The 16,352-nt window shown below is 37.9% G+C and overlaps 1 protein-coding gene across 1 annotated transcript in view; it reads left to right on the top strand.

Annotated features, from left to right (window-relative positions):
- LOC138694780 (protogenin-like) overlaps positions 1 to 16,352 on the top strand; it is a 538,126-nt gene that overhangs the window by 350,289 nt on the left and 171,485 nt on the right. Inside the window, exon 2 of the mRNA XM_069818842.1 lies at positions 12,864 to 13,075. Within this exon, the coding sequence (XP_069674943.1) occupies positions 12,864 to 13,075 (212 nt within the window). The remainder of the gene's footprint in view (positions 1 to 12,863; positions 13,076 to 16,352) is intronic.

Consider the following 16,352-nt stretch of genomic DNA (forward strand, 5'->3'; position numbering starts at 1 on the left):
ATAATTATCCTTACACAAATTTAGGTATTTAAATTTAGGTAGTGATACGCTCATGGGCCAGAAAAAAATTTGCTTCCGCCTCACCAATTGACTTATGCAAATCTTGGACAGTTAGTAGCCATACTGTGAAGGAAAAAAGTGACATGTAACAACAATTGAACATAGTATATTACTATCTAAAGCAGGCATATGCGAAGAAGAAAAATGTAAAAAATTTATTTTTCAATTCCATTATTTTTTTCTTTTCACAAAATTTTGCCGCTTCTCCGAATTTGCCATCCTGGGCCCGACCCCATGTGGCCCGTGCGAAAAAAAAATATGTGTAATACACACAGACCGAATAATATTACCTTTAGGAGTATTTACATGTCTTTTAGACCAGTGGTTTTCAACCGCCGGTGCACAAAATTATTTTGATGGTCCGTGGCGACAATTCGCAGATTTCAATTTTAGTATTGGTTTTTTTTTTCCTGTGATATAAAAAAGCATAGTTTATATCTATCTTTAATATCATTTTACAATATTATCTGAACTTCTGCATGCTATGCGGTCAACTACAAACGAAACTATCAACAAATTGTAAACAAGCATACTGCCATTTCTTTGTGCAAATAATAAACAGTCCGTTGACTTGAATGTTGAATGTGTGTCCGAACGCCATCTCTCGGAGCAACTACAAACAGACAAACAAAACTTTTAATCACTACTGTCCTAAGAGCCATGAAGAAGATCGTCGGCAAGGAAATGTTTGGATAATTGATTCTTTCACGGAGGACGTGGACTGCTATAGACTTACTCTTCAGGAGAAAGAAAGTTTAACTCAACTTTAATCTGATTTAACGCTTAACTCTAGACTAAAAAAACAAGTCACTCAGTCAGATTTGGTTATCATTATCGTCGTTGTTCCTGCAGTAACGCCTATGTGCAAAATATTAAATTTTTCAATAGGAAGAAAACACACATTTTTTCTTCTATGGCAGTAGTGCTTAGGAGATTGTGAATTCTTACATTTTCGAAACAAAGAAATATAATTACATATATGAGATTTTATTATTTGCTGTATCACTATTTAAGTTATTTAATAGAGCAAAAATCTGAAAATCGATATAAATATGTCACATAGGAGTTATTGCCGGAACAGCGACGATGTGAAGAATATCCAGATCTGAGCAGAAAAGCATTGAAATTACTAGTGACTTTTTCAACAACGTATTTATGTGAAACAACTTTCTTTGCTGTTTGTGCAATTAAGATAAAATACGGGAACGGAATGGATGTTGATGCCGCCCTCCGTCTTTCAGTATCCACATTAGATTCAAGAATCGACCAGATTTGGGCAAATAAGCAGCATTAAAAGTCTCATTGGATCCATAAAAATTACTTTCCAGAGAAACAGGACAAATGGATGTGTGAGTGAAACTTTCAAACTTCAAATTACAATGCTGATGTGACTGTTCAATTTGTAATTTAAAGTATCGTTTCATTAACAAATAAATCCATTTTGAATCTTGCGTACACTGCTTTTAACACTTGAATATAATTAATTGATTAACTAGTGGACTTACTCGTGTTAATTATGTAAGATTTGTGCGGCTTACAGCTGTTTCAGTGTTTCACGCACCATCTTCAGAGCCTACTAGATCACGGCGTCATCTCGAACTTCTCTGCCTGTTATGTGGGTGTGTTTGATTGTTGAAAGATGTTGAAGAGTGGAGTCAAATAGTGTGTGTGTACTGACATTGATCTGTGTATTGAGAATTTGATCCAAAAACTCAACACACTAGAACAATACGAAATATACAAACACACTAAAACACACCCCGATCAAATTTTCAACACACAGATCAATTTCAGTACACACACACTATTTGACTCCACTCTTCAACATCTTTCAACAATCAAACACACCCACATAACAGGCAGAGAAGTTCGAGATGACGCCGTGATCTAGTAGGCTCTGAAGATGGTGCGTGAAGCACTGAAACAGCTGTAAGCCGCACAAATCTTACATAATTAACACGAGTAAGTCCACTAGTTAATCAATTAACAAATAAATGTTCAATTTGTATTTTAAAAAATAGCGTCTTTTTCTATTTAGCCGGTCCCCAACATTTTTGTCTGACTTTTATCGGTCCGCGAGCGTCGAAAGGTTGGAAAATCGCTGTTTTAAATGACAGTTCAAGAAAATAAAGTATACTATAACAGTAATACCCTTCGCAAGATGATGAAGGAATTGAAATGTTATGAGACACGTGAATTATATAATGAGGAAGAATAATATTATGTTACCTTCGCAACTCTTTTCTCCTCTTTCACCGTGTGAAGGACCAGTTTCGTGGGCTAGGTTTTCTTCAGCACAGGAAGCTATCTCACTACAACGCAAGCCTTTCAGTCGATTCCGAAAAACGTTTTATCAGGACCGATTATGGCAATTGTACTAACGACCAGAGCATTGTGTCGTAGCTGTGGAAGATTAGACTACTTTGCAGGCAGATGTGCATATGGTGTCATAACTATGTGGTCGTTGTTCATTGCAGCCGCAGTTCACAGAAATATTGGCTAACTTATTATATTATATTAGATATTTATACAGTAATCTCACGTTGCATAAGCTTATATATGTTTTGCAAGATTTGGATATAAGTTTTCAGAAACCCCGATAACAATTTTTATGTGTCCATCTGTCGATCTGTACACAACATATTCCTCTATTCCTAGAAATGGTTTGCATGATATTTAATGATATTTGTTCTGGATATACGAAAAAAAAATATATATATATATTCTAATGGTATTTAACTAGTAGCTGTGTTGTATTTGAATTTGTGAAGAAAATGTGTCATAGAATGGCTGTTTAGTCAAAATGAGTTTCATTAACGACCGCCTTGATTTTATTTATCTGTTTTGAATAATATTCTACATGTCGTATTTTGACAGAATTTAATTTATAAAAGCTGTACTTCTTCTAGAAGTCTAATACAAAATGAATATTTTTTTAATGAGAAGTTGCAGAATACCTGTTACTAATTATAAATGAATGTGAATTAATATTTTTAAATGAGACGCATTTGCATATACTTAAATTAACATATTTGCTTATTGTTCGTTGTCGGCTTAGGTTCAATGGTGGTTGCACTTTTATTGAGTCATCAGTTCCTAAGATACCATACATTTTAACCCAACATAAAGTTCCTGCACAGTTGAGCCCCAACACGACGTACCCATACAGTTGAACCCTAACATGAGATTCTAATATAGTTGAGCTCCAACGGATGTTCCCTTTCAATTGAGTCTCAACATGAGATTCCCATACAGTTGGGTCCAAAATGAGGTTGCACACAGTTGAGCCCCAACAGGATGTTCGAAACATTCTATATGATGGAGCCTCAACTTGTGGTTGTCATACGATGGAGGTTCAGCATGAGGTTTATTATTGGTTGGTTACTCAGTAGAAGACGAGCGGAAGGAATGTGACTTTCTTGACTGTGGGTGTTGATTATTATAAACATCGCTAAGATAAGCATCCCAGTAGCTAGGTTATTACTCACGCCGAAAACATTAGTTACAATAAGCGTATGGAAATTAGAAAATATTAATTATTTTAATAAAGTAACTTTTAATAATTGATTGTTTAGACTAATCTACTACAAATTGTAATTAATAGCTTAACTTCTCATTTCCTAAGTACAAGAGCACTGACCCAGAAACTGATGAAGTGTGAATATTTTTTTAGTGAATACTATCGTTACTGCGTCACATAATGTAAGCATTCATAATATCATGAACATTCTTCCCTCTGCCGCCTCACCTCCCGCTCTTCATCTCGTAACAAAACACACATACGATAGATCTCCCATATGATGGAACCTCAATATAAGGTTTCCATACTATTGAACCTGAACCTGAGATTTCCTTATGACGGAGTCTCAACATGAGTTCTCCATATGACGGAATCTCAGCACCAGGTTCTCATAAGATGGAGCCTCAATATAACGCACCCATATAAAGCCTCAACATGATATTTTCATACGAGTCCACACCTGTGGAATAACGGTCAGAGCGACTGGCTGCGAAACCAGGTGGCCCGGGTTCGATTCCAGGTCGGGGCAAGTTGAGGTTTTTTCCGGGGTTTTCCCTCAACCTAATATGAGCAAATGCTGGGTAACTTTCGGTGTTGGACCCCGGACTCATTTCACCGGCATTATCACCTTCATCTCATTCAGACGCTAAATAACCTAAGATGTTGATACAGCGTCGTAAAATAACCTACTAAAAAAAAATTCATACGACAGAGTCTCAACATGAGGTTTCCACATGACGGAGCCTTAAGATTTTTTTTTTACATACGATGGAGTCTTAACATGAGGTATCCATATGATGGAGCCACACCGTCAGGTTTCCATGTAGTTGATGCTTATTAAGAAGTTTCCATACAATTGAGCTTCACAAAAGATTTCCATACAGTTGACCCTCAATACGGGGTTCCCATGCATTGGAGCCTCAACATTAGGTTCCCATAAAATGGAGACTCGACAAATAATTATACCATAGAGCTTCAATATAAGGTACTCATAGAATGGAGACTCGACAAATTCCATACCATGGAGCCTCAACATGAGGTTCCATAGAATGGAGACTCGACAAATAATTTCCATACCATGGAGGTTCCCATAGAATGGAGACTTGACAAAAAATCGCCATACCATGAAGCCTCAATTTGAGATTCCCATAGGATGGGGACTCGACAAAAAATCGCCATACCATGGAGCCCCAACATTAGGTTCCCATAGGATAGAAATTCGACAAAAAGTCGCCATACAATGGAACCTCAACATGAGGTCCCCATAGAATGGAGACGCGACAAATATAATCGCTATATCTTGGAGCCTAAATATCAGGTTCTCATAGACTGGAGACTCAACAAAAATTCGCTATGCCATGGAGCCTTAACATGATATTCCCAAGCGAAGAAGGCTCAACAAGAGCTTTAATTGCGATGGAAATGTCAATGTGAGATGCCCATGTGATGAACTCCAACACGAATTTTCATTTATTTGAGGCTCTGTATCATATCCTCAGTATTCTTAGGCCTTAATGTGTACCAATTGCACCCTGAGGATAAAGATGAAGTCCACACCTGTGGAGTAACGGTCAGCGCGTCTGGCTGCGACACCAGGTGGACTGGGTTCGAATCCCGGTCGGGGCAAGTTACCTGATTGAGGTTTTTTCCGGGGTTTTCCATCAACCCAATACGAGCAAATGCTGGGTAACTTTCGGTGCTGGACCCCGGACTCATTTCACTGGCATTATCACCTTCATATCATTCAGACGCTAAATAATCTGAGATGTTGATACAGCGTCGTAAAATAACCCGAGAAAAATAAAAAAAAAATATGAAAATTATAATGATAACTAAATGAACCCTAGAAAGTTGATAGGCGTTTTCCCTTGAAAGAGTTGACAATGTATCCTGGGGGGGGGGGAACTTCGACCAGCCAACTTGTCCCAACCGATATTTGATTCGTCATCGGTAACAGTGCTTACCACATATAGCTGTGGACGCTGTGAATTCTTGAGCAGTGATCCTGCGTCGTGCATATTACATGCCCTGGGAGCCACGCTCCTTTTCAGTATCTAAGTTGATTGAAGATCTTCATCAGAGTGAGAACGAAACGAGTAAAAGGCACCCATCTTAAAACATACGAATAGAAGAAGATTATGATTAAGTGGAATATAAATTTGCGGTTTACTTGGTAGCGTTTATTCCACGAATCACAGATCTGCGCAGTGTTGATTCTCGTGTAGTATTCATGGGCAATGTTTTTGTCGCCCAGTCAGAACTCAATTTCTGTCAGTTCTCGCCTGGTATGATTTTGTTTGTTTACTTGGCTAATCTTGGTGAGCTGTGTTGCTTCAATCTGTAGACTTTTCTTTTCACCGCTGGACTTCATTCAACTTTCTTTTCAATGAGATTTCAGACGACAGGTCCCGGCTCAGTCCTGCATCACATTGTGCATGACGTGTACAACTTCTTACAGTATCCACTTTTGTGTGTTAATAGTAGGCCTACTTTTAATTCAAACAGGAGGAAGAGATTACAATATTGACTTCGTAGTTTTGAGTTCCTAAACTCGATATTCAGGCAGTTGGTTCCGTAATTATTATTCATTCAGTTTTCATATGATTGGACAGTATTATTCATGATTGCTGCATATCCAATAGACTATAGAATGTCTTGTACTGCACTTGTTTTTTTTTGGGGATGGGGTGGGGGGGATGTTTCCAGTCACATTCTCTGTATCATGTAAAATAATGATTGGGACGTTTGGTAATCATTTTCATACAATAATAATAATAATAATAATAATAATAATAATAATAATAATAACAACAACAATCCGTGACGCGATAGTCAATGAAGGGCTAAGACCAACCAACCCGACTGCTGGCTTCACTTCCACATGCCTCAGCAGAGGTAAACGATCATCCAACCAGAACGGTGCCAACGTGTAGTCAGCACGATGATTCCCCTTGCAGCTGTTATAACTGGTTTTCGAAATCAAATTTCGCTCGCTGTGATAGCTTCCCAAATTCAACGCCGTTGCGATATCCTGGATGAAATTTCATGAGAAAATTCTTCTCCATGAGGAATAGAACCGGCGCTCATTCTGTAATGCGAGTCCAGGCGTGTCGTCTTAGATCATGACGCTACGGCGCCACATTTTCATAGTATTATCATTATTAATTATATTGATGGTATTTTGTGTTGAAAGTCATGCGACAAATTCTCATTTATTTTGTCTGTAATAGCTTCATTATTTTGGAAGTCGAACTTTAAGCTGTGGTTGTCAAAATACTTGTATAAGGTTTTCCAAAAAAAAATAAGAGACAATTTTAATTGCTCAGATATTTGTTATTTTCTGGACCTACATTATTATAATTTCTGCCGCTACCTCATCAGAGGAGAAATTGGGTTGCCATAGCAACGAGTATGGTTTTGTACATGCAGTAATACACGAGTGTGACAGTTTTATTTCTACGGATTAATTTAAGTGAAAGGATTTTTTTTATGTTTGTGAAAAGAGATGGTTTTATCTCTGCAAATGTATGTCACATTTATTCGGTGCTATTACAAACGTGGACGCAGTTTTTCAGCGGCCTTTCGACATTTCGTACCCACAGTGATCTAAGAATTGGCCCATCCAGTTTGAAATTTTTTTGTGGAGTTTATTTATACACGCTGTAACATCTGTGGTCATATCACGTGTTTAGGATGTGAGCATACCAGTAGGCCGTTTTTACTATTGTTGAGTTCCTGTTTCTATTGTGTGTTGTAGATGGCTTGTGTTCATATGAGTATAGAATTTTATTAGTGTGAATGATATTGGTGATTGAGGCGGTGATGAAACATGGCATGTAAATCTGTGACTGAGGGGAAACTATGAAAAACCCTAGTCAGATTGGTCGGCCACGGGGTTTGAACCAGGGACCTTCCGAATGTGAATCTCAAATGCAACCGTCTGAGCCAACTCGTTCGGTTTTGAATTCTTTCTAGAATCTTGTATCAAAATTCGAGGAAACTGAATTGGTTTCAGATGCAAAATCCCTACAGTGACAACATACGTCTTCACCACTGTCACCACGATCATAAGCATCACTGTTATTATCAGTGGCGAAGCTGAGTAGGCTGAAAAAATCTACTTGCCTTGTATATGTTTATAGAGCAGATGTTTATCGACTTTTCTTTCAATTTTTTTTTGTGACATAGATCCCACAAGAGGATGATGACCGTTCATTTCCACCCCCAAATAGAATACAGGTAAAACAATATAATTTATATGTCTTAGCACACCCTGTTAGCCAAGGATATTTCTTGTACTACCATGAAAACGGAACATTCCTATTTTGTCTTCCTCCACCCGCTATTTCAATACGTAAATGTGGTGTCGATCTCCTATCTTTGTTTTGTTTCATACGTCCAACTTGAAAACGGTTTCTCTTTTAATTCTATAAAATAATGACCTCAATGTTCTCTCAATATGAGCCATTTTACACAAAATTATTATGTAACACGCACACACACATATTCACTTTTGATTAAACTCAACTCAACAACGCAGCGCTTTCAGAGAACAACAGTATAGCGCGACGTAATATTGTAACGGAAGACTAGCCTCGTCCCGTACGGAGTGTAGCGAATCGATACCACCTCCCCAGTCCCTATTCAAGCTTGCGAGTCAAGGTCATAGTCATGCCTTTAGAGGCTTTTGTCTTAAGCCTCGCTGCTCGCACTGCTCTCTCCATACTGGAATGACTGTCAACAGTGAACTTAGTATATGGAAGGAGCGGAGTGCAATCAAGTGAAGGTTTCCCGTGTTGAGTCAAATTAAGCTGCAGGCTCCACTCCTGGCCTATCGTTATTAGAAACTTACTGGCCTGTTACTAGGAATAATAACTCAAATTTTTTGAGTAGGCTAATCATCAGAAGCCTCTTAGGAGCTTCGCCACTGGTTATCATCACTAATATCACGCCGCTACCATTAGAACCACAACGATAATCTCCAACGATACCATCGCCACTATCACTATAACTACCACTACCACTAATATCAATAACCAAAGATGTTGATAAAGCGTCGTAAAATAATCTACTTAAAAAACCACTAATATCACTATCGCTGTCACTACCAGTACCATAATCACCGTTACAGTTACAAATAATATCACTGATTTGAATACGTTGTTTATGTATGTAAATGGAGCAGTGAATATATGGCGAGAATATTCCCCACTGCCACTTGACCACCAAAAATCTGACAGGATTTGATGGAAGGTCAATTACAATAAATTGCTTTCATGAGACTTCGACAGCTGGAAATTTGTTGTACAAGAGACTCCATAAATAGAATGACGGCTGATCTCAAAATTTTAAGAAGAGTGTCTCATGATTCACAGAGTTAACATTTTATGGAAACAGTGTAGAGTGAGAAGTGACATAGCACATGGTAAACTTCAGTCGCTTGTCCGAGTTTTGTTTTCTATTCAGTCTTCGTTTTAATACTCTTAAGTTCTCGAGTTCACACATCACCCATTCATTTTTTCCTTCGTGAATAAATTTCTGCGATAGAATAGAGCTTTATGTTTATGTATTGTTAGTCGGAGGTCCTGGGAAAGTTGAACGGATTATATTTTAGTACGAGTATTCAAAACAGCGAGTCCGTCCTGATATTAATCCATCGGAATTGAGGCTAATAGGCATGGCCAGGTAAGGAACCAAGGTAAGAGACACTACAATTTCATACCCAAGTGAAAAAAGAAAATTACCTGCTCAGAGAATCTGATGTAGATTTTCTGAAGTTTATAGTCATGGTTCCTGTAAGTACGAGGATCATGAGTTCGAATCGCGAACTCTGTTGTACATATGAAATGAGGGCTATTTTTCCTAACAAAGATTTCTAAAACGCATCTTGTTCGACTGTTTTTTTTGGGGCGTTCACAAATGAAAGACACGATAAAGAATGTATAAATAAACCCAAATAAAAAAAAATCCCTCTTTCACTCATAGAATATTATAATGTAGGTTGTGTGAAGTTCATAATCGTGGTTCCTGCAAGTGCGAGCATCCTGAGTTAGAATCGCGAAACTCCACAACTGTGGAGTAACGGTTAGGCGCATCTCACCGAGAAGCCAGGTGGATCGAGTTCGAATCCCGGTCGGGGCAAGTTACCTGGTTGAGGTTTCTTCGAGGTTTCCCTCACCCAATATGAGCAAATGCTGGGTAACTATCGATGCTGGACCCCGGACTCATTTCACCGGCATTATCACCTTCATTTCACTCAGACGCTAAATAATCTGAGATGTTGATACAACGTCTAAAATAATCCACTAAAAAAATAGGAGAATCTGTTATATGAAACGAAAACTATTTTTGTAACAAAAATTTCCGAAACTCATTTTTTGGCAATTTTTTTAAGCGTTTACAAATGAAAGGCACGATAAAGAATGTAGGCCTAAGTTTATAAAATGTCTAAATACCTTAGTCTGTTACGTTTTAAGGCCACTCATACTTTCTGTCTTAATAACGTTTCTCATGGCGTTAATGTTGGGCTTGATGTAATTTATCTGTTCGCAAATTCTATTTAGATACTCGACACCTGGAATATCGATTTTTCTCTAACCTATGATTTGCATTCAAAAATTTGTAGTTTTGAAAATTAAGCGTTCACAGTTCTCAAATTTAGGTGAAGTAGGCATAGTAAAAACGAAGGAGGAGCTATGTGCTAGCTGCGTGATCTAGGTCTATATCAGCGGTCATCAGCATAGTGCACTCTCGGACTAGCGTCTTTTACCCACGGATAAGAGATACACTAGGGTGCATCAGTGGCTGCTGTCGGGTATGCTTTCTCCCTCTCCCTTCTGCAGGACGGTGCATATTTCGATACATCCCTTATCTGTTACCCTATCAGCGAGTGCTGACGACCACTGGTTTAGATCGTTAACATGTCACATAAATGGTCCGGGTTCGAGTATCAGTCTTCTCCGATCACTGGAGGCGATTTTCGGACGAGACTGATCCATGGGCATGTAGGGTTGCATAGGTACACAGCATACCTTAGTACAGTCGAACGGCGTGAAAATGCGCCTAGAGTCCACTTGATTTATGTTGGCGCAGGATTTTTAGAAAAAAAGGAAGTATACTCACCCTCTCACTTGCACGCGTCTGTGTCGTAACCTCTCGGCAAATAACTTAGTGCATTGGGGTTGGGGGGGGGGGATAAAAGAAACTTCTGGTACGTGGCCACTGGATGAAGCAGTGTCGAATCCATCTTTACAATTTGATTGTAAAGTTTGGGCCCCCCCCCTCCTCCTCCTTTTTTTTTTTTTTTGCACCACCGATATAAATATAAAAGTATGCTTACTGTTTGTAACATATGCGTATTTCCGGATTCCTGATACTTAGAATTTATTTAATTGAAAAACTACAATATTTAACAATGTTAAAAACACCACTGATCACCTCCAGCTGGCTGACTGAAGCTGCGCGTTGGCTAACAAGCAAACGTTCTGATGGCAGATAAAAAAAGTTATTTTTTTTTTCTCCCACGATGTTAATAATGTCAAAAGAAGTGTTGATACAAATTTTGGCCACTCGACGCAATTACGAGGCCGCCAGAAAGTGATTTTCCCTAAGGCCGTTTATAGAAAAAAAAGCACAATTGCATGGAAATATTTATTGAAACAGATACAGCAGTTGTTGCGCTATTTTTCAACATATCCCCCTCAGGAATTGAGACATTTGTCATACAATGAGATCAATTTTTGTGTCGTATAAGTCAACCGCCTTAGATCGGAACCAGCGTTTGACTGCGTCTGCACCTCTCTGTTGATCCCATAATATGAGAAATGTCTCAATTCCGTTGGAAAATATGTTGAAAAAACACCTCAATAATTGCTGTGGATCTTCCAATAAATTTGTCCAATGAAATTATTGTGTTTTTCTGTTGACGGTCTATGGCGAACTTATTTTTTTGCGGCCCTCGTCATACATCATGAAAATTGAAAATTCCTATTTTATCTCTTTCCATCCGCTGTTTTAATATGAATATATAGAATCGATCTCCTATTTGTGTAAGCACATTTTGTTTCATACGTCCATCTTGAAAACGTTTTCTCTTTTAATTCCTCAAATAATGACCTCAATGTTCTCTCAGTATGAGCCATTTTACACAAAATTAATATGTAACACACACACATACACGCATGCACTTTTGATTGAACTAAACACAACAATGCAGCGCTTTCAGAGAACACCAATATAGCCCGACGTAATATTATGGCGGAAGGCTAGCCTCGTTCCCTCCTCAAGCTTCAGAGTCAAGGTCGTAGCCCTGCCGTTAGAGGCTTTTGTCTTAAGCCTCGCTGCTCACACTTCTCTCTCCATACTGGAATGACTGTCTACAGTGAACTTAATATTATATGGAAGGGTCGGAGTGCAACCAAGTGTTACGATATATCGTTATTATGAACTTATAGGCCTACTATTACTAGGAATAATAACTCAAAACATGGCCATCTACTACGTGACGAGCTTCAGCCGGAGTGTGATCTATGCCATGTTCCACTTACGGTGGAACATTTTTTATTGCATTGTAGAAAATATGACCGTGTCCGTCGGCAATATGGAATTCGGCCGACTCTACGTGACGCTCTTGGAAATGATTTTAATTGTACAAATGCAGTTCTGAGATTTTTATCGAGTACTGGACTTGACAGTGTGATTTGGTTTTTTATTGACCCGTTTTCCTGTCCTCCGGACCCTTTACATCCGAAGGTTACATTTGTTATTTAGTATATAAGTTTTTTAACAAAGTTGACATTCGGACCTTTTACATCCGAGTATTTTAGAAATACGCCAAATAATTTATTTATGGTAGCATTTGTTTTATTATTTTATTGTCTCTTTTTAAATACTAGTTAAGGTCTGAGATTTTTATAATGTTTTATGCATCACCCTGTTGAAACTGCATTTGTGAACCTCGTTTTAATCGTGACAACGGTTTTTAGTTCTATTAAGCATTCTGATTATTGTATTATGTCTCTTTTCTGTAAAGAATTTTAGATAAGGGCGCAAATAGCCATAGTCGCTGACGCGCCCTTTTTAAACCCCACTAACTAACTAACTCAAATTTTTTGTGTAGGCTAAGTCTCAAAAGCCTCTTAAGAGCTTCGCCACTGGTACACGACCTAAGTTCTGGGTCGCAAAATCTCTCGCCATTCAGTAAAATAATCGTATGTTTAGCTTTGATATTTGTAGAATTCCGAGTTATAGACAGTTCGAGTAATGGATGTTTGTTTTGTTCCAGGTACAGTGGGACTAGAATTAACTCTGGACTTCAGTCAAGAGCCCCAGGATGTGGTGGCGGTACGCAGCAAGCCTCTAGTCCTGCAGTGCGAGGTCTCCAGTTCGACGCCTGGCCCGGTAAACATCAGCTGGACTCATGACGGTGAGCCAATTCCGCTAGTCAACGACTCCCGTCGCCATCTCCTCCCCAATGGCTCACTCTACTTCAAAAAGGTCAGTATTATTATTATTATTATTATTATTATTATTATTATTATTATTATTGCTCTTACTATTATCGTTATTATCTTCCTTGACTAAAGATATTTTGTTTGTAATTAATTCATTGGATAGTTTGTTTTTTTGAAGTACAGTAATTTGATCAAAATGTATCTGATGAAACGTTTTTGTTTACATTCTCCTCTCGCAAGTCTTGCGGAGTGGATGATTGGAGTCACACTCACCCCCACTGCGGAGCAATGACCTTAAGGACCACTGCTACTCTTTGCAGCGTTGCAACACATTACGTATCTTATTCTCAAAACTACTGGGCATATCAAAAAACTTAGCCTATTTGATATTTGACAAAACTTGTTCGCAGTGTCTTGATCTATTACCTCTGTGAATTATTGCAATAGGTTCCCTCCACTCTGGATACAAATTTTTTCATCTGTTTATCCTTCACTCGTTCTCTCCTTCGTAAGTTTTTTGTCTTGTCATACAGTTCTGTGTTAAATTATAATGCACAATTATTTCACCCCCTTTTCTGAGAAGGCCGGAAAGCTTGCACCGCAGCATGAGGCTTATTGTGCCGACCTCTTTATTGTGAGATTATTTTTGAAATCCTTAGACCGCATTCCTGCTTGGTACCATTTTATCGATTTAGCTACGGCATCTAGGCCTGACGGAGTCTCCCTGTTGTGTGCAGCCTCCTCAGATCGATGACATCTGTTCGAAAATCACGTACAACATCCTGCTGCATCCTATATTGTCCTGGAAATCACAGCACTGTAGACATCGTGATCCACCATGGCATTTATGACCGCCCAACTCCAAGTTAAACCTGGAATGTGAACCCTGCAGTTGGTTGATTAGCAATTATCCTTCTCCCTTTCTCTGCTAGCAATGTTTACGTCGCCTGTCAGACATGGAACGAAGTATACATGCCAACTACATCTCTGGTCTGTCGTAGTGCGCTATATAGGCCTCTTCGACTCCCTGGAATCATATACAGCTACCCCAGACAGATGATACCTGTAGACGAATCGCAGCACCATGTCTGCTGGATCTCACGGTCGACCTGAATCTATTGTAGACGATACAGGATGTTGATAGTAATGATAGGTCCAACACCGAAAGGTATTCAGCAATTCTGCTTCAAGTGGTTGAGGAAGAAAATTTCGGAAAAAGCTCCAACCAGGTAACTTCTCCGAATCAGAATGTGAACCCGGGACCGCTCGTTTCATGGTCAGACATGCTAACTGTCACTCCACAGCGGTTGACATTCATTATTAAGCTCTTGTGTTGAATTTTCTTCAGCTATGCCTCTTCATGTTATGCAGTTGTTTGTTATAATATGAAGGAAATCAATATGAAGTCAATGCAACGAGCCTATAATGATAGTAATTAAGACGTAAGTATGTTTGTTTATGAAGCTCGCTTGCTCTCGTTTCATAATTTTCATACGAGCGTCTTAATTACCATTGTAAGCAAGTTTCATACCACTTTTTATGCTCGACCATATTTCTAACTTTAAATTATTCAGAAGTATACATTTTATTTGTATCTGACAGAAGATCGGAAGTGACCTTGTTCATAGCTCTTGAATTGTGACATGTGCGCAGACGCGAAAGTATTGATTTTTTCCGAGGAACAATAATGCCATTGACCTTGATGTAATGCAGAGAATGTACTCGTATAACCTGGAAACTGATTTAGAATTGAAAAACGAGATGACAAATTGAATTTATTTGAATATTATTTACAATTAACGCTAATTATTATAGTAACAGAACATAACCTTCTGCGACAGTATTGGCTTTCCAGCCTCCGTGACGTTTCCCTCGTCTTTCGATTGCATATCCGAGAATAATCGAAAACCTGAACTTTAATGAATAGGTGTACTTTAATGACATGCATTAAAGGACTGCTACCAGGTGTATAATTACTACATTTCGGCATGGTCGAGCATAAAATAATTTAAAGTGTTTGATTCTAAGGTGTTATGACATTAAAATACATACTGGATGTAGTTCTGTGTCTTCAAATGTTAGTCAGCGGTATTAATTTATAATTCAATGCGTAAATTAGAACTCTAATTCAATTCGTATGTTTTCCTATCTTCACAAAATGACAAGACTAGGCACGCTAGACAATACGCTAATGCAAGCAGAGATGGAAATCATATCGATACGACGTAAGACCACGTGAATGACATGAAGACGAATCTTATGATGCAGTCCGATCAAATTTATTCTTAAGGCTAAACGAGTTAGATTCGTCATGGTGTCGGTAAGCAGTTCTCTAATTAACGACTCTTTCACTAACTAATGACAGGAAGAGGATATGCTTTTGAATCGCCGCTTGCATAAGGCACTTCATTAAGGAAGAAAACAATACATCTGTTCGTCTGTTGTTTTAAACATACGGTAGGTAAGTCGTGAATACGTTACAGCGATAATTAGATACATAAAATAACGTGTTAAGATTATGACAAGAAAAGGATAAACTGAACGTGTCGAACTCGGTACCGCTTCATTATCATTCTCACGTCTGTTCAGTGACCTGACCTGACGAAAATGGTCGGAAGGTTTTGTAGGTATAATGCAAGTCACAGTTCTACGGTTCGAATGTAGTGATGGGAAATAGAAGATAGTTTAATTTTTTATTTTTATTTAAATTCAAATATACAGAATAAAGAAATATAATTACAAAACAAACAAAGAGAAATACAAATAAAATAATACAAGCAATATAAAAAGAAGATACAGTAGTATTAACAAAATTTGAGACCAAATGAGCAGCGCTTGTGCTCGGTCGCAGTTCAGATATAATATTAAAATTAATAATAATAATAATAATAATAATAATAATAATAATAATAAAAATGAATAAGTAAAATAAAATAGGAACTAAAATATAATTACAGCGGCAATGGAATTATGTAATATAATATTAACACTAGAGAAGAATAATATCGCACGTGAAAAGTAGGACTAATATATATTTCAAAATTATAGAATACAAATATAATATAGGTTGATTAATTCATACACATAGGCTATAAATTTATTTAATCAAATTGAAAATATTAACACGTTTCTAAGTTTCTTGTTATATGTTAGTGGGTTACATGTTAGAAGTTCTGGGTGTAATTTAGTTAAAGCATTGTACAACCGAGGGCCAAAATTTATGCTATGCTTTAGACCAGTAGATGTGAGACATTTAGGTTCTACTAATGTTGAATTAATATTTCGTCTTGTGTCATAATTGTGTGTCTGTAATACAAACT

The sequence above is a fragment of the Periplaneta americana genome, chromosome 2, assembly GCF_040183065.1.
Source record: "Periplaneta americana isolate PAMFEO1 chromosome 2, P.americana_PAMFEO1_priV1, whole genome shotgun sequence".
Lineage (NCBI taxonomy): Eukaryota > Metazoa > Arthropoda > Insecta > Blattodea > Blattidae > Periplaneta > Periplaneta americana.